General features: G+C 35.4%; 1 protein-coding gene across 1 annotated transcript in view; it reads left to right on the forward strand.

Annotated features, from left to right (window-relative positions):
* The window catches only part of LOC150077658 (uncharacterized), a 221,760-nt gene that overhangs the window by 186,847 nt on the left and 14,647 nt on the right, over positions 1-20,266 (forward strand). The window contains exons 10-12 of the mRNA XM_090384750.1: positions 656-816; positions 3,914-4,131; positions 12,893-13,061. Coding sequence (XP_090240876.1) covers positions 656-816; positions 3,914-4,131; positions 12,893-13,061 — 548 coding nt within the window. The remainder of the gene's footprint in view (positions 1-655; positions 817-3,913; positions 4,132-12,892; positions 13,062-20,266) is intronic.

Raw genomic sequence — 20,266 nt, forward strand, 5'->3', positions numbered from 1 at the left:
GTCAAATAGGGGTTTATTGTTATTTATTTATTATTATTTTTTATTTATTAATTTTTTTTTTGGCTGGTGCACCAAAAGCACTAAGCTTCCTTATGCCATATGGCTAATACTAATACAAGATAGATAAAACATAGATAGACTTGATTCCTCTACATTTATAATTAAAACATAAATATAGGGGTAGTGTTTCAATAAAAGTATCAATGAGTCCCCTCCCACTTCCAAGTCAGTATCAGAAGATTTTAATATTTAAAAGTATTTATGTACTAAGTTTTCATTTTTACAGAACTTCAAGGTTTTGTGAAGAAATTCACTCCACAGAGCCATGGCCATTATTGGAAATTGACCATAGGGAGTCAACTCATATTCAGAAAACCTATTCATGAAAGGTTAAATACATTTTCTTCCCATTACATATATTGGTGGAGTATTTGTTGTACCATGTTATTTGATTCTTGTAAAAAAAAAAAAATGCCCTTCTATGATTATATTGAAAACATGCTTATTTGTTTGCATTTGCCTGCTAAGAAGCTGAATTGGCACTGTTTTTTATCTTTTCATATTTTTATCCTGAAAAATTTGCTTTATAGATGGATTCTGGTTAATTTATTCATGTCTCACCCCAAAATAATTTTAAACTTCTTTTATCTTTTAGACATAGTTTAGCAATACGCCGTAAAGATGGATCATTGCAAGATGCAAGACACCGTATCATGCAAAAACGAAGCAGTCAAACTAGCAGTGAACGAGAAAGATTGTCAGATTTGAGAGGAGAAGTTAGAAGTCAGTTGCCTAGTCCCTTAGACATGGCTAGAGGTAAGAAGGCTCTGAGTTTTATGCAAGATAATATTTCATGTAAAGCAAACATCTAGCCTTTTTAAGGCAACATTTTATTTATTCATTTAAGCATATTACTATCATCAGAAATATCTAAAAGAAATTTACTTTAAAAAAAGTATTTTAAAAATCCTGATGTAAAATTCAGTTATCTGCTGGAGTGGATTATTGGTAGTTTTTTGGTATTTATTGATTTATTGGTAGTTTTTCAGCAGCTTGGCTGCAGGTTGCAATGACTATGGTTTTCAGTGGATGTTTCTCTATTGAGTGATTTTATTTTTAATAGAATAGTATACAGAGAGAAACACTGAGTGGACTGGTGCTTTTTTTTTTTTTTTTTTATATGAAAACCCCAAACACGAGAGGTATTTGAACCTATGGTACTTAGTACTGTGCTTGGGTTGGAGGTTGAGAAGACGAGAGAAGACATTTGTTGTTGACATTAGACTTGAACTTCTGTAGACAGTAATTTTCAGGAAAGACATATGAAGGAAGATTGTTCCAGAAAACAGCAGTTGAATGAATAAACAAAAGAAGATGAAAAATTGGTTCTGTGAGTTTGAATTTGGACAGTAAATGGATGTTGGTTGGTGGTGGCACATGTTCGGACTGTTTTGAAAGAGAGAGCGGGAATTATAGAATTATTATTATTATTCAATTTATTGCATATGCTTCACCCCTGAACAGCGTTCAGAGAGGAGGGTCCCTATATACATTTGTACATTATAACTTAGACAGCAAACATAGAAGTCTACATAAATTAGGCATACATAAACATTAGTTTCTATAAAATAATACAACAGCATTGCATTTTAGGGCAAAAGCCTCAAGTTGCATAGTGTGTTAAGGCTTTTGCCCTAAAATGCAACGTAATTCAAATTACTACATACTATCAGGCATCTCTCATATTGTGGAGTTATACTTTGCAAATGCCTTGCCATCATTGCAACACCAGGGTGCCTGCCCACCCACCGAAAAGGAGACAATCAGCTCTGAAACGGTGCCATCTGGGTGGTGGCATCTGCTGAGAATAAGTAACAATAGTCTTCTCCTATGGTGAAGAGTTACTTATTCGAGGTAGTGTAATATCATGGCAGCTTGTAGTGAAAGTATTCACAATATGAGATAGACATAATGATACCAATTTTATAACTATTTGGTAGTTAGCTGTGAACAGATCTGATGCATTTGATTAACTTGTAAATAATACAACAAATAACATCCAATGCGAGCAAATAAAGCACATACACATATATACAGTGATACAAGCAAAAGGTAGAGACATATAAATACATATGTATCATAATATATATAACTAACACATATACATACAAACAAATAATAATTAAAAACAAATTAATTCTTCTCTGTAGAGGAGCAAAGTAGGATCATTAATATCTTAAAGGATTTGAAATGAAGTCATCCAACATTTTGGTATTAGTAGTATCTATATAGTGCAAAGAGGCCACAGGCTTTTGCTGCATAGCCAAAAATTAAAAATGAAATAAATAATAAATAAAATATAACAGTGTTTACAATAATGACCCCAACATCAACATTGGAAATCAAACAGTCGAGAAAGTGTCAAGCTTCAAGTACTTGGGAAGCATTCTGATTGATTGCAGTAATATCGCAGAAGAATTAATTATAGGATTCAGAGTGGAAATATGTGCTTTTATGCAGTTCAAAAAATCCTAACTTCAAAACAAGTATCTAGTAACTTGAAAATAAAGATTTACAGAATGATAATACTACGTACTGTAACCTATGGATGTGAAAAACTGGCCACGACCAAAACAATCAGAGAACATATTACAGTCATTTGAAAATAGAATTCTAAGAACAATCTATGAACCAAAACAAGATGAAATCACTGGAGAGTGGAGATGGCTACATAACAATGAACTAAAGGAGAAATATAGAAGTGAAAGTATAATTCAAATCATAAAGGTTAGAAAATTGAGATGGACTGGACGTGCTATCTGTACTGATGATGGAAGGCACATCCATCAAATCCTCACAGGAATCCTAAGTGAGAAAGGAAGGAAAGCTGGCAGACCTGCCCTGAGATGTGAGGATGGCATAAAGACAGATATTAGTGTAATTTTCAGAGGAGAGGTGAACTGGATAGAGAGATTGTGCACAATAGAGTTCTGGAATTTAGCTGGCAAGGCAGTCAAGGACCCTCGTGGCCCAAGCACCATAGAGTAAGTAAGTTTACAATACAATAAAAATAATACAATATGCAATAATATATAGTGTTTATAATACAATAAAAGGAAAAAACTACCGATGTTGATTTCCTTTTCACGTCCAGCTGATCTTTAAATTTGTTCAAGATATCAAACTCAACTACTCATGGAGGGAAAATGTTCTAGTAATTAACAGTTTTCTTAAAGAAGACTGCCTGCAGTGCAGCCTAATCTCCTTCCCCCATAATTGGAATTTACAGCCTGTAGTTCTAGAATCAAATATAACTGTGAAAATTTCAGCTTCATTCATTTTATTATCCTCTTCCAGAGTCTTACAGACCTCATCCACATCACTTTCAAAGTGCCTGACTACCAAACACTGTAGCCCACATATTTGAAGTCTTTCCTCATAGCTGCCCTTTTGTAGACTCCCAAATCCCTTTCTTCCTCTATAGTTTTATTTTAGCCTCAAAAAGTGTACAAGTTATTTTGGAATTGCTATTCTCATGTTACCACTCAAGGCAGTTTTGAATTTCATTGTTAATGGTTTTGATATGGAGCATCTGTTAGAGCGGGTATTTTTTAATGTTTGGGATTAATAAGAGTTTAATGCGGAGAAAGATTTTCTATTGTGTATGAACGTTACCCACTAAACAGTCTGAGGCTAATGGAAATCGGTTCAAAAAATATAAATTACATGTTTTCAGGGTTCTTGTGTAAAATATCAGTTTCTTTCTGCAGAATGTAAAAATTGAACTTTGTGCTGTCAATTAATGTTAAGCAACATTAATTTTATATCACTAATTTAAAAATTACAGTTTAAAGATTTCCAAGGGTAACTTTGAGAACTATTTTAATTCACTCATTTATTTGTTTCATTTAAGGAAGCAGAACTGGAGGTGCCAGTAGACTACCAGATTCACATAGTTGGGATCGTGAAAGAGAGAGGGAAAGAGAGAGAGAACATATGCGAGAACGAGAAAGGCAAAAGAGTGCAAGAAGTGAAAAACTTCCAGATTTTTCTCAACGGCCTGAAAGATTTAAATACCAGCCATGGATGGAGAAACCTGAAGTCATTCCCAAAGGTCCAAGTTACTTTGAGGTATTTTCCCCCTCTCTTCGAAATTCTGTTTACCATAAAATAACAAAATAAACCACATTTAATTAATTTTATGGAATATTAAAACCAATTTCAGTTGTACAGAGATAACGAAAGTAAAATAATTTATGAATTGTGAATTTTCTTTAAACAGTTTTTGAGAATGGGCTTTTAATACTGAAAGTTGTCTTTTGCACAGGTATTGTAAGCTTTAAATTGAGCAGTAACTTGTGTTGTGTCATGTTAAGCATGGGACTAATTGAATGGACAACTTCTCACAGAAGATAAATTTGACCTTTTGGATATTTAATGTGAATGAAAATTAATTATACACAGAACTTCAAAATTATAAAATAGTTTGTTTTTTTTTGACCTTATTGAATTAATATAAAAATGGGAGGACTGTCTTGTCCTTCTGTGTATTTTGTGGCCAGCAGAAAACCAGCTTAGATAATATAATGAACTTATCATTCACACCACAACTTGCCTTGGTATTGTACCACTTTAAGATGAATGGTATCATCAAAAGATTAATCTGCCACTCTTGAGACACTGCTGTGACAGCCTGTTTCCGGACTTATTGGTTGCTCATCAGTCATTAGATGGTCTCTTAAATAAATGGCAGTAAACAATGCCATCTGTTTTTAAAATAGTATGTTAACAGGAAAACTCGTGGAGGATTATTAATGTCACTAACTAATCTTTCTTAAAAATAGAAAGGCAATATCGTGATACCCTCTAAATAAACTTCCCTTTTCTGTAAATGTAATTTACACACTTTAATCAAACATGTAATGTAGATTACTATGCATTTACTGTATGGAACAGTGTAAGAATTCTTATGGTTCTGAGTGAAACTTCTGCTCTTCTAATAAAATTGCTGCCTGGAGGCAAAAATAATGTATGTACTTGAGGAATGAATAAATAAATAATTAAAAAGTAGATAATCGTGCACTGCTTCATTCCCATGGATGCTGGATTGTTAGACTTGTAGGTATAACAATGATATCTGCATCCAAATACCAGATTATTGGATTTTCTGTAAAATCAGGTTCTCCATTATCAGGCATCCACTGAATTATAAATATTAAACTATATTTCGGTATTCATTTTAGTGTTATAATCTTTTTCAAGCATGCATTTAGTAGATTAATTACACTGGCCAATGAAAAAAAAAATTTTTTTCATACCTTTGGAGCAAAAGTTTCAGATTCTAAAGGAAATTGATCCACTGATTTCAAAAATACAAAAATTATGTCTATAACATCTCCATTAAAAGATATACTGAAATTTTAGTAACACAATGAATGACCATTTTCAGATATACAAAAATACATATACTATCTTAAAAATGAGTCTTGTTCATTTTAAACTACTATAATCAAATGTGTAATGTACTACATACATTCGAATTTCCTTAGAAATGTTTTCCACTCGTTTTTTTTCTTATAGTCCGGTATTCCACACTATAAGAAACTGCTTTTCCATTGTGGACACATCCTGATGAAAGCATTCCCCTTGTTCATCTCTCACATTTTCCAAATATGGAGCTGATAACTGAGATGGGAATGAAGAATGAAGAAAATTTATTTTCAAAGATATGTGGCAGACTTTACATTACAGTAAAGTAAAGAATATTACTTTACTGTATATTTGGCGTCAACTTTACTGTAATGTTCTTTAGAACATTACAGTAAAGTTGATGGCAAATATAATTACCTTCTTTCAAAAATTTATGCACAATTACTATTTAAAAATCACCAAACTGCTAGTTCAATATCCTATTGTTTTGTTTAAAATACATCATCTTTGAGGAGTTTATTTAGGCCAAATGAAAATTTCTTCTTTCAGTTTTAGTTTTGCATCTGTTAAATTGGGAAACACTTCCCTCAGGTAGCAGAATTCATTTCCTTCTTTATTCAGGGTCTTAAACAAAATTCTTCATTAATCCAAGCTTTATATGTATGGAAGAAGAGACTTTTTTGATTCAGTCAGTGGAACATATTTTATATTATTTCTCCCTGGTAAAAATCCCTTCCACTGCTACATAATATAATGTTTCTTTGTTTCATGACTGGCCCACAAACAGAGAAACATTATATTATGTAGCAGTGGAAGGAATTTTAAATCACAAACTGACATTCAACCCTTCTTGCTTAATTAAATACAGAACATTATAATTTTCTGGTGAGGTTCTCTTGTTTACCAACCAGAAAATTATAATGTGCAATATTCATTACTGTTTCCGTAATAGTAATAGTGTTCACCATATAGCATTAGCATTAGTAGAGGCATATGATGCAAGAAAGCAAGCTTATTCAGCATCAGCCAAAAAAAAAAAAAAAAACCCACTCCCATTTTACCCCTCCGTTCGTTCGAAATACCTGTCCAGTTGAGCTTTAAATTTGTTTAGGCTATCAACTTCAACAAGTGATGGAAGTCGGTTCCACCAACCAACCACCCGCTGGCCAAAGGCAAGTTTCCGCACATCTATCCGACATCCGTCCTTCCTCAATTTGAATTTATGCCCTCTGAGGTGATTATTCTGAGCAATATGAAGAATCCCATTGGCATTGAGCATGCTCAAACCATTCAAAGCCTTATACACCTCTATCAGATCACCTCGCCGGTGCCTAGTCTCCAGACTCCGTAATTTGCAAAACTTAAGCCTTTCTTCGTAAGAGCAACCCTTTGTTCCATTCACTAATCTTGTTGCCCTTCTCTGTACCCGTTCCAGCAGCTCTACATCCTTCTTGAAATGAGGCCTCCAGACCTGTATACAGTACTCAAGATGTGGCCTAACCATTGCCTTATACAAGGGAATAATCACCTCCTTATCCCTGCTAGAAAAATTCCTGTATATCATTGACAAGACACCATGAGCAATAAAGCCACAAGCTTTTGCTGCACTGGCCAAAAAAAAAAAAAAAAAACCCAAGTAGATAAGAAAACACAAATTATATGCTTCCCTCCTCACACAGTAAGTATCCAGTTGATATTTGAATTTATTCAAACTGTCAACCTTTATGACCCTCAGTTCTAGAATTCTTTAGAACAGTGAGAATTCCACCTTCATTCATTTTACTACTCGGAGCCTTATAAACCTCAAAATCAAGGTCACCTCTAAGGTGTTTGGTTGCCAAGCTCTGTAACCCACATAATTGGAATCTTTCCTCATATGGTTGTATGTGGAAAGTATAGTAAAAGGTTGTATAGTAGTGGAAAAGGATGCAAGAAAGAAAGCTTATATGGTATCAGCCAAAATAAAAAAAAAATTAAAAAAAGCATGTGCACTTATCCATTCATACCCTTCCTCCAAGAACTTGTCTAGTTCTTCCTTGAATTTTTCAAACCATCCACTTCCACAGCAACAGATGGATGCCTGTTCCAACAATCAACCACCCACCAGCTAAAGGCAAACTTCTCCACATCCAACCTGTAACCATCCTTCCTCAACTTGAATTTATGCCCACTCGTGTGCAATATCGGCAAGAGGAAGAATGCTATTAAAATTCAGCTTACTCAATCCATTCATGGCCTTAAACATCTCAATCAGTTCACCCCGTGGATGTCTAGTGTCTAGATGCTGCAGTTTGCAGAATTGAAGCCTTTCTATTTCTAGGTAAGAGCATTCTTTTCTTCCCTTCACCAATTTGATTGTCCTTGTCTGCACGTGTTACAGCAGATTTACATCCTTCCTAGAGTGAGGCCTCTAAACCTGTACAAACGGATAATCATCTCCTTATCCCTGCTATCAAAGTTTCTGTATATAATTAAAAAACTCCACATGACTTTTGAGAAACTGGTATCAGTATAAATATGTCTTTGTTATGTGGAACAAACCTTATTGCAGATGTTATGTTGAGGTGTTTGATGCTTTGCTTGCTTTTTTTTTTCTGACATCTGATATTTTTGTCTTGTAGAAATAGCTATCATCAATGTGGTTGCATTTAAAAATTGTCCGAATGGTTTGGCAAGAACCATTCGGACAGTTATTAAATTCTGTGCATTGGGACCAGCTGATAATGTTACCAACAACAAATTCCAAATGGGAAGTAATTCAGAGAAGTAATCAAAGAAGCTACTAGGCTTTTCTTACTAACAAAGAAATATTGTTTGAGACACATGATAGAGAAGAAAAGTGCATAGGATACATATAAATTATCAGGTGACACAGAAGCGTAAGGTAGATATCACTTAGTCTGTAATCAAATCGCAAAAGAGGTTAGGCAAGCAAAGGCAGATTATGAGAAATCTCTGGCAAAAATGCAAAGACTTCTGTGCTTATATTAACAGTAGAAGGAAGCGGTTGAATCACGTTGCCACTTGATGTCTGTGGGTTAACTGTTGATGACCTGCTCAGGTTGTGTACAAATTGAATAGGTATTTTGCATCCACATTCACACATGAGCAGTTCTTTAGGGCAGGGGATGCCAGACATTGATCAAACTCTAATGAGGAGTTAAAAGACTGTGATAACTGAAAGGAAAGCAGAGGATAAATTGTTGAAGATGGACATAAAAATGGCACCTGGGGTGGATTGAATCTATCCACTTATACTAAGGGAGGTAGCAAAGGAGGTAAACAAGCCCTTAGCCATAATGATGAGAGCATCCTTGGATTCAGAGGTGGTCGCTACGGATTGGAGATGTGCGAATGTATCCCCAATTCATAAATGGGGATCAAAAGGTGACTTGATTAATTACATACCTGTTTGCTTAACGTCTGTTCCAGGGAAAATAATGGAATCACTGGTTAGAGAAGTAATGCAGGACTATGTGGACAGGCATGCAATTATACTGCAATCACAGCATGGATTTGTCTAACCAAGCTGATAGGTTACTATAATGCAGTGACCAAGGAACTAGATGCGAAAAATAATTTTGACATCACATACATGGATTTCAGGATGGCTTTAATACTGCTGCACATAAAAGACTGCTGTACAAACTGGAGCAATGTGGCATTAAGGGTATGTTGCTGCTATGGAAAAAGGGATGTTGAGTGGGAGAAGACAGAGAATGGTAATCAATGGACACTGCTCTTTTTGGATTAATGCTATTAGTGGAGTCTTCCAGGGTTAGATGTTGGGCCCATTTTCTATATTATCAGTCAATTTCATGAAAGCAACGTTAACCACCCTTGATGCAAGAGTGGTTAATGACAGTATGCTACTGCAACAAAAACCTAACAAACGTTAGGTAGATGGACTGAGAAATGGCAGTTGAAATTTAACATTGACAAATGCAAAGTACTGCATGCCGTTAGCTTACTCAGGGTAGTGTACCAACTATGTGGTACTATACTCAGGGTAGTGGAAAATGAAAAAAGACCTGGGATAATTGTACAGTCAGATATGAAGTTCTCTGAGAAGTGCAGACAGGCTGCCAGGATAGCTCATGGGGTTTTGTCAACGATACATAGGAATTTTGTTCACAGTGATAAGGAGGTGATCTCCTATTGCCTTTATACCATTGTATAAGGCAATGATCAGTCCACACCGTGAGTACAGGTCTGGAGGCTTCATTTTAGGAAGGATGTAGAGCTGCTGGAACAAGTACAGAGAAGGGCAGTGAGATTGATGAGGGGAACATAGGGTTGCTCTTACCAAGGAATGCTTCAGTTCTGCAAATTGCAGCAACTGGAGACTAGGCACCTGCAAGGTGATCTGTTGAGGTGATTAAGGCTTTGAATGGATTGAGCAAGCTCAGTGTTGACGGGATTCTTCCTCAGGCCACACACGAAAATTCCACACAGAAAAAAACCCCACTGTCATAAATGCTCACATGAAAAATACCCACACGAATAAATGCTCACATTATTTTTAGTTTACAAAAAACAAATTATTTCATATTTCAAAATTCAACAAAATGTTGAATTTATATATATTTTTTTCTATTTCTATACAATGTATTTTAATATAACTTTTGATTTTAATATAAACTAGAATATTTGGATGTAAATGTTTGTAAGGGAAATTACAGGAAATAAAATGCTCTGGTTTTATTGCAACTAAAGCCTTTTATTTTATTTATAAAAATGAATTATTTTTTTCTCTGTCTTACAAAGTGAACAGTCAACACTTTTTTGGTTTTTTATCAACAAACAACTAATTCAGACATATTTCAGTGATTTATTTATTTTTCAAGGATTTGAACAGAATTTTCAATGGCTAACTGTAAGTTAGCCAATCTCTGCAAATATTTCAGTTTTTTCTTCTACCTGCTCATATTTCTGCACAAAAGTGGCAACCAAGTCATGCAATGCATCATATCTTCTCTTTTTCACCTCTGGACAGACTTGCCTGTGCATTAGCTAGTGTCTATCTGTGGCAAGCCAGGTCCCTCTTCAGTCCATCAAACAAAAACCACATGCTGGAATGACTGCAGCGGAATAGCAAGTTAAGTGCATTGTGAAATCCCTCACAGCAGTTTGTAGTTTTAGGCGACCGTTCAAGAGCTGCATCATGATGATTCCACATTCTTATTGGAAACTGGGGATCTCTACTCAATGTATGTGGAAAAGAAGTATGTGAGCATCTCATTATAGCTATCTTTGTCTGTAAATGTGGTGGAAAGCTCATCAGAGACACTCCTCATCATGGACTTGGACAATGCTTAATGCAGCAAGAGACTTCAGACTGTGTTTTATATTTATATCAGTTTCAAATTCAGTCTTCAAGCCAACATTGCTGAGTTTCCTGATGTGGCTCTGACACAGATGGAAATAGCACCCTTTGACCTCAGCATGTTGAAAGGCAATCCTCACTGCATTCATGCAAACCTTCTCAAAATCCACCAAAACCTTTTTGAGGAACCAGGTTTGGAACCACCAGCTTCATGATTTCAAACATTCTATTATAAGTATCCAAGTTCTTTTTCTGTAACAAAATGTAAATACATGGTGGATATGATTTGCCCACCTTGGCATGTCATATATACAGTTGATAAAACATGTTTGGAACTTTATCAAAGGTGCCATCTCCATAAATTGTATCTTTGTTCAATTCAACCAAGAGTTCTTTATTACCTAAAACAAGAATCCTGTCTGGATCATCCACACCTGAATCATGAAGTATCAGTTGACGGTATTTCTCAGGAATGTCAAAATTTATTGTTGTTGGATTAGGCAAATGACTGTCTTTTCTGTGATTGAGAAGATTTCTCGCAAGGGCATATGGGCCAGTTCATTGTTACTCAACTCTGAAAACACATTCCCCTTTACATTGCAAGGAGCAGAACTAACTACTCTCATGTATTGCCTCATTTTGCTTCTGGCAATGTTGGCTTCTACTTTTTGAGGACAGGAATCATGACAATGTTTGGTTGGTTGTTGTACTATGTTGCTACCTTTTGTCTTCATAACTGAATGAGAGTTGAGGGTGCAGCAGGTAGAGATCCCCAGTTTCCAATGAGAATATGGAATCATCATGATGCAGCTCTTGAGTGCATCATGGTGATTCCATTATCTAAAATTACAAATTGCTGTAAGGGATTTCACAGTGCACTTAATTTGCTATTCCACTGCAGTCATCCCAGAATGTGGTTTTTGTTTGATGGACTGAAGAGGGACCTGGCTTGCCACAGATTGATGCTGGCTAATGCACAGGCAGGTCCATCTAGAGGTGAAAAAGAGAAGATGTTCCTGCACAAAAGTGGCAAACAAGTCATGCACTGCATGACTTGGTTGCCACTTTTGTGCAGGAATATGTGCAGAAGACAAACTGAAATACTGCAGAGATTGTCTAACTTACACTAATGAAAATTCTATTCAAATCCTTGACAAATTAATAAATCACTGAAATATGTCTGAATTAGTTGTTTGTTAATAAAAAACCAAAGAGTGTTGACTGTTCACTTTGTAAGACAGAAAAAAATAATTTATTTTTATAAATAAAATAAAAGGCTTTAGTTGCAATAAAACCAGAGCATTTTATTTCCTGTAATTTCCCTTACAAACATTTACATCCAAATATTCTATTTTATATTAAAATCAAAAGTTTTATTTCAAAAGCTATATTAAAATACATTGTATAGAAGTAGAAATAAAATATATAAATTCAACATTTTGTTGCATTTTGAAATATGAAATAATTTGTTTTTTGTAAACTAAAAATAATGTCAGCATTTATCCATGTGAGCAATTTTACATGTGGGCATTTTTCTTGTGAGCATTTGTGACAGTGGGGTTTTTTCTGTGCAGAATTTTCATGCGGTCTTTTGTCGGAGAACCACACATTTGCACAAATTCAAATTGAAGAAGGATGGTTGCCTTAAGCCAGCGAGTGGTTGATTGCTGGAAACTTTCATCAGTTTTTGTTGAAGTTGGTAGTGCAAATCAATTCAAGGAAGAACTAGACAAACTATTGGAGGTAATGGATAGGTGAAATGAGTTTCCCCCCCCCCCATTGGTGTATAAGCTTGCTGTCTTGCATCATGTGACAGTACTAATGCTAGTGCCAAATGTTCTTGATGTTTTTAAAAATTTAGAGAAATCTCCAGTAATTGAAATTTTAGTGTTGGTAGGTATGATTTGTACTGGGTATCCATAGTTGCAGGTGAAATAAGAAAAACACTAAAATAAGAAAAGGCCATTTAACAAAGGTTGTAATTTACCATCATAAGGTAACTGTATTTTGCCTGTTTCACTTGTTTTCTGAAGATTGTTATATGTGTAAATTGAAATATGATCTTGATTAGTTTCTGCACTGTGTGCATGTGACATAAATGACAGCCCATATGTATTTTATTATTATTATCATTAGCATGATGATAGAGGTGAAGCAGATTTCAACAGGGGCCGGGGACGGGGTTTGCGAGCCAGAGGATTTCGTGGACGTATAAGTCGAGGTGGTATATCAAGCATTTTGAGAGGGCGGAAGATGATATATCGTGGTATCAGCAGTACTCGTAGCCGGGGATTCAGTATTCGAAGTAAGTTACTCTTACTTAAATATTCAAATGTATATCCTAACTGAAATTAATAAAATGGCAGATGAATTATTTCCTTAAATTTAATATTCATAATCATTAGCTTGCTGAATTTTGCTAATATATAGGGTGTTTTTGAGAGAGAGAGAGAGGATGCTCTCTCTCTCTCTCTCTCTCTCTCTCTCTCTCTCTCTCTCTCTCTCTCTCTCTCTCTCTCTCTCTCTCTCTCTCTCTCAAAAAATAAAAAAGTCTATATGTTCATAATCAATTTTCACTTAATACTTTGGCGATGTTTTGAGGCTCAGCTGAACTCTATCATCAGGCATGCATTCTGGACGGGGAGACACACACACACACACAGAGAGAGAGAGAGAGAGAGAGAGAGAGAGAGAGAGAGAGAGAGAGCTTGAAGTATTCTAGTCTAGCATTCTACTTCAAGCCCTGCCTTTAGTGTTCAGTTGAGCTTTGAAATGTTGCCAAAATGTAAATTGATGTAAACATTTAAAACTATCATGTGATTTAACAGTGTTTTTACACTGTTAAACCTCTTTTTAACAGTGTTTTTACACTGTTTAACACTCTATAAAAATAAAATGAGTTATAACATAAAAGGGAATTTTTTCTGGGACTATGCCCATATTCCTTTTAAATCATAGTTATATGGGCATAGTCCCAGAAAAAATTCCCTTTTATGTTATAACTCATTTTATTTTTATAGAGTGAAGGTAAGGACTCCTGTCAAATTAAATTTTTTTCTATTAAAGTAATATAAGAAAATTTATAGCATTAGCTTTATGTTTCAAAAATTTATGATATTTTTGTATGATAGCAAAGCCTTATATGTCAAATCTAAATAATATACAGTGGATTCCAGTTATTTGGGCTACCGGTTAATCGGGGCAGCCGTTTATTTGGGGAAATCTTAAAAAACAAAAACTAATTGAGAAAATAGCCAGGGTTTACTTCGCTTAATTGGGACAGCATGCCTTTTAATCGGGGCAGGAGACCACAGCACTGGAGATTACCCTACGATTGTCTCCGACGGTACCACATGGTTCGGTCGAAATTCTGGAGGTCACAACCATAAAACAATAAAAACAATCACCTGTTTATTGGGCTTTTCTGTTAGTGAAATCTATCATAAATGGACAGTAAACTCGATCTTACTGAATTTGCGATAATATCAACAGCTGGAATTCTGTGGGTTATTATGGTGAAATGTGTTTACACTTCCATGGAATCTTCAATCGTATAAAAAAATTAATTTTCAGATCTTCTCTTCATTCATATTTTTAAAGCTTTGTAACTCGTTACTCGGTTCTCACTTGTGTGTATTGTGTTACTTGCAATTTGTGTGTGCCGTGTTCTGTGTTTTTGATTGCTTATCTTTTTACTGTTTTAAATTTTAACCCCCACCCGCAATTTATTATTATTTTTTTATTTGTGGGTGCCCGGTCGGCACCCACAAATGTCAGTGAACAGAAATGTCAACTAGTTCGTATGTACATATTACAGTACATATTAATTATTCCGATTATCACGTGTATTCTTCTGATTTTCACGTATTTTTTAATTGGTAAGGTAATAAAGGGTAAATTTTTGCTTTTATAGCCTGTGGATAATATTCCTCCTATTTTCGCTAATTAGAATTGCTGTTTAATAGAATTAAAATTCAATTCACAAACGTGATCACAATAACCGCACTTCGTATAGTGAATGGTACTTTACTATGTTGAGTTCGTCGTAACGTGATTTGATTGTACAGTGAACCAATTGTAAAAAGGGGGGGGGGGTACATTGTATTTTTAACTATTTACGTGAAACTTCGGATAATTGGGGCAGCCGCTTAATTGGGCCAGAATGCACTAGCCCTGATGTGTCCCAAATAACCGGAATGGACTGTATTAGTATTAGCCATAAGGTGCAAGGAGCCCTTTTTTTGTGCTAGCCAAAAAAGTAATTAAAAATAAATAAATAATAAAATCAAATACCTGTTTGAGTCCCAGCTATTTGAATTTTCTCAAGCTGTCAGCCTCAACCACCCACGAAGGCAACTTATTCCAAGTAATTAACCCTTTGAAGCCTGATGTCTACTGCAACTGTTGACATTTCCAATTATATTCCTGCTGTGCTGGTACAATTATTTTATTGCAATCTTGTTTACATTTGATGTAAAATGTCAAACTAAATTTATGTTTATTGATATTTATTTTTAATTGTTAATGGCAAGTTTTTTTTTTTTTTTTTTAAATCCTTTTCCAGTTAGATATCATGGTCACTGCAACCATAAGTGATTCCAGTTATGGACTTTGTTTTCTACACTGTGCTGACTCGGTTATTGTACTACCATCTATTTATACTTGATATAAACAATCTGAAAAACTTAATGGCAGGCTCCTCTCAGACCTTGCCAGCTAGATGTCACAGCCACTGTGACATCAAGCTATTTGTGCTTTGTGAGCTATTTCCCCAGATGACAGAGGCTACATAAGATATCATAATCTCCTTTCCTGAAATTAAAACTCTTTCTGCCTTTAACAACTGCTACCTTTCCTCATCCCACCTAAGTACTCTGTGGTCACTCCCTGCTGATGGTTCTTCTACCATCAGTCCGATGCCATCTGATTCGTGGATAATAATCAGGTCTAGAATATTCTTGTCCCTGGTACTTTCCTTAACACATTTATACAAATAACAATCATATAGTTTGTTTAAAAATTTTATTCTCTATAGTGAGTTTCCTCTGTCACTCCAGTCAGTCAGGCAAATTGAAATCACCCATAATAATAACATTCACACTTGCTCACCCATTTCATTTGCACGTAGAGAGGCTCTTGTCATAATTTTCATAATATTCTTGTTTGTAGATTAGTCTCTCTCTCTCTCTCTCTTTGCTTCCAATTAACTCACCACACAGATTCTGTATCGGCACTTGCAACTTACGAATCTGGAAAAACTTTTGCTGCACTCAGGCTGCTCTTGATGTGCAGCATGAACCCACCATCCCTTCTGTCTTTCCTATCCTTCCTAAATACATTGTTCCTACAATAGTAAAACTCAACATATCCTGTTTCTGGGTGGCACCATATTTCTATTAGCTCTATTTTGTCAGCATTGTACTAGTCATTTATTGTACTAACCAGGAGTTGGAGTTCACTCATTTTACTGATAACACTTCCAATATTATTGTAACTATAACTGTATACCCAGTTAACACTAATGGTTTATCCTTGAATTAGTTAAGCTTGTTTCACTAGCATTATCTTCAGCCCATTTGAAATGTCACTATCCTTAGAACATCTTACCAATATTAGCTGTTGCAGCTCTTGGACGTGTGCAGGCATCACTTTGACCCATATATCTGATGCTATGGGTCAAAATAATGCTTGCACTCATCGCAAGAGCTGCGACAGGTAATATTTATATTACCCCCCCCCCAAACTAGCAGTTTTTCTTTAAAGATTCAGGGAAACTGCTGATGGGTTTGGGGTAGGTAATATAAATATATGATACAGACAAAAACTCTTGTACCACTTTGTTCAAGTGTGGGCCATGCAGGTAATTTTCCCCAAAAGCCTTGTACAATCCCCCACAGTCTTTGAGTGACCAGGGCCTGTGACTGCTAAATACATTGCTGTTTCTTGTATTCTTTATAGTCTACCTAAACTTATTACAAAAAACGTTACCCATTTCCCCTTACAATAGAATCTCCCAATAAAACTGAATCCTTTTAAACCAGAGCAATATGAATTTGATTACAGTAAACCCCCGCTATTTGCGGTTTCGCGATCGCCGATTTAATATAAAATGAAACCTAAAAAATGTGAATTTTAAAGCGGCGTGAATATTTTCTGCCATAAAAAAAACATGGGCGTGGCTAAAATTATCTTTCCCGGTCAAAATAGCGCTCAGTGGGTGGGAGGAGAGGGGTGACAAAATCGCGAGTGTGGATGTTTTTCGCTAATCCTTGTTCGGTTCAGTATGTGTTATGCGCTTGTCATGGAAGGTTTCGTCGTTTGCTTTTAATTTATATGCTTATAAATTTATCAATTTATAAATTGATATGCTTAAAAAATGATAAATCTACCATTTTGCAGTGTAAAACAGACTTTTTCGAGTGTGTTAACGGAAGAAAGTGACTTTATTGTGGACAAGTTCTTTCTAACCCTTACAAAAATATGGCTACGAATAACAAGAGAGATGTGAAAAGATCAAAGAAGGTGATGACATTAGCGAATAAAATTGAGTTATTAGATAAAATTTCTAATGGTGAAAGTGTCTCCTCAGTGGCAAAACATTATAAAATCAATGAGTCAACGGTACGATCAATCAAAAAATCTGAAGAAAAAATCAGCCGTAGTGTCCGTGAAAATGCGCTAATTGCTTCAAAAATTTGCTCTGTAACTCGTGATGTTAAATTAGAAAAAATGGAAAAATCTTTAAATCTGTGGATAGAAGACCGAACTTAAAATAAAATTCCGTTAAGTTCATTCATCATTCGTGAAAAGGCAAAACTCCTTTATCAACACTTTAGCGAAACTGGTGATAGCACTGGCGGGATAAGCTTTTTTGCCAGCAAAGGCATATTACATTTAATATTAAATTGTTTCTTATTTTCATTTCGATGCCACATGCTTGCATTTCACTATATACTGTCTATGTACATAGTCATATTATGAAAGTACATATAATACATACATAGACAAAATTTTAGACTAGTTTTTCTTATATATTTCATACTTTGGAACGGAACCCCTTTATTACTATGGGAGCCATAACTCAGTATTCGCGACATTTCTCAGGAACGTAACCCCTGCGAATAGCGGGGGTTTACTGTATTCTGTTCTGGAGCCTGATTAGGTTTGCATCACTTGCCATGTTACTAGAATCTTGGGTCTATGACGAACTCCCAGATATCTTTTTCTCTAGAGCCCATTTCTTTGGTGACTGAAATTCTCCTAGTAATACACCAAGTACACTCCTTGCATTGAGAACAAAGAAAAGAATTGTCAGTGGACCTGTGATTAGTAACTCGATCGACCTTTGAATACATTCCACAGGCTATGCAAGCGATGAACTTGTGACTCTTGGGAATTGCCAGTGTCCATTTTTATCTGAGTCACGATATCCATGGACAAAGTAATGGTGTTAAATTCACAAAATATCACAGAAACTGACTTATAAAAATTAAATATCCAATATATTAAAGAAATTAATGAAAGAAAAAATGAGTCTACTGAGTTTGTTATCCAAACTAATCCTTTAGCTTTTAATTTGCCCACTACAGAACAAAGATAAAAATGCCTGCTTTCTGCGATTGCCAACCTCATTATCTTGTTGACCATATGGTTAATTCATTGAACTGATTGGAAATAACTAAAATTGCATAAAATAATTAAAAACCAAACTTATGTTGTGCTCTAGTATTTGTTGTAGTTACGGATCGAAATTTAACAGTGGTGTTGCCAATGTAGCAGGCATTACGTTTTGATGTTATTAATATCTTGAATTGTACTGCAAGTCTTATTTGAAGAGAAAATTAAAGTGATATCAGTACCAGGAGCAATGTTTTTAGAGCTGGGCCAACTAGTTATGATACGGAAGGATTTCTTTAATGCTCTGTGTGATGAATTGTTTTAGAGTGATGAATTGTTCTGTGTGATGAATTGTTTTTGGGATTTCACTGGGTGGAACAGAGGTTCCCAAAGTTTGGGGCACATTCCTCTTGGAGGGGGGGCACTTGTTTTTGTGAAACACACTTTAAGAGGGCTCAAGGTATAAAAGCTTGGGAACTTCTGGGGTAGGATATTTCCTTTTTGAAAAAGCATTAACTAAATATTGTAGTTCACTTTCAAGGCACTTTCTTTAGAGAAATTTGTGTTACAACCTGTGTTATAACATTGATTTTTTTTAAACACTGTGGATTGTGAGAATAAATTTTCCTGTATATGTATTGTTTTCTGTAATTGTGAGTTTTAAGTTGATTGTTGTGTGAAAATAACAAAAATGGGCTGTATGTTGTTTTATATTGTGTGTGCATGTGTGCCACATCTGCGTTGGTATTTAAAGAACCAGTCAAGATAGAAGAATACAGAATATCAGCATCTGATAATTGTACTTTATTGATTAATTCATATGTTTGAAACCCAGAACTGTGGATATCTCTTGTAGGTGAAATAATTTTGACCAAAATTATTTTGCACGTTATGGGAACTAATCTCACTATCTGCTCCCTTTCTTTCTTTCCTTCCTTCCTTCGCTTACTTGGGAAGTGGAGGGGGAACCCATATGGAAGCAGCTTCCTATAATTAAACTGCTTACATAGTGGGCCTCCGTAGCCGGGTGGGCAGGAGCGGGAGTGCAGTAGCACACGCTCTTTGAGTAGACCGGGGTTCAAGCCCCTGACTGCTGAATACGGTCGATCTGCCAACCCGCACTGGACCAGCGTGGCAGATTATGGTCCATTTCCCTCAGCATGAATTGTTGAGGAGGCTTCCATCCTGCAGTGGGTTGATAATGGTTGCACTTTACTTTTTTTTTTTTTTTTTTACATAGTGGGAGACTGTTTTCCTTTTAAGATATGCTGGTGGAAGATTGATTAGGCCAACTGGAATGCCTTCCAGTATCTAAATTTTGACATCACTGTAGTCAATCAGGAGTCTATCAATAATGTAGGCATATACATCTCAGAAACTATTGTTCATACAGCTGCAATTGCAATTCTAGAAACATCCATCCATTCCCACCATTTTCCAAACCATGGTCGAATTCAGAATGAAAAAAGTCACAAAACAAAGAGCTTGGGGGAGATTCCAACAATATTCCACCACAGCTAATTTCATAGCCTTTAAACATGCATGCACTAAAGCATGTTGTATCCAATGCAAGGGCCAAAAGGAATCTGGATCTGTTTTGGTCATTGCTCTTGGGGAAACATTTTATAACATCTTAGCAACACCGTCTTACTCCCCAAAGTCTTTATAGCACATATAAATGCTTTTTAATAGTCATCATGTATATTTCTGTTTCTTTATCTGTTTTTATTTTTACCTCAGTTTACATGTTTTATTTGCACATTTCAAGATAATAACCTATTTGTAAGTTACTGTTGTTTTTTAATATATTTAATTATTGGACTTGGCATGTCATGAGCCATGGTTGCTTATGCACCATAAAAACAAAAATCACTCACCCTAGAATGTGTTGAA

Source organism: Mastigoproctus giganteus, chromosome 11, assembly GCF_048544385.1.
Source record: "Mastigoproctus giganteus isolate SK-2022 chromosome 11, ASM4854438v1, whole genome shotgun sequence".
Taxonomy (NCBI): domain Eukaryota; kingdom Metazoa; phylum Arthropoda; class Arachnida; order Uropygi; family Thelyphonidae; genus Mastigoproctus; species Mastigoproctus giganteus.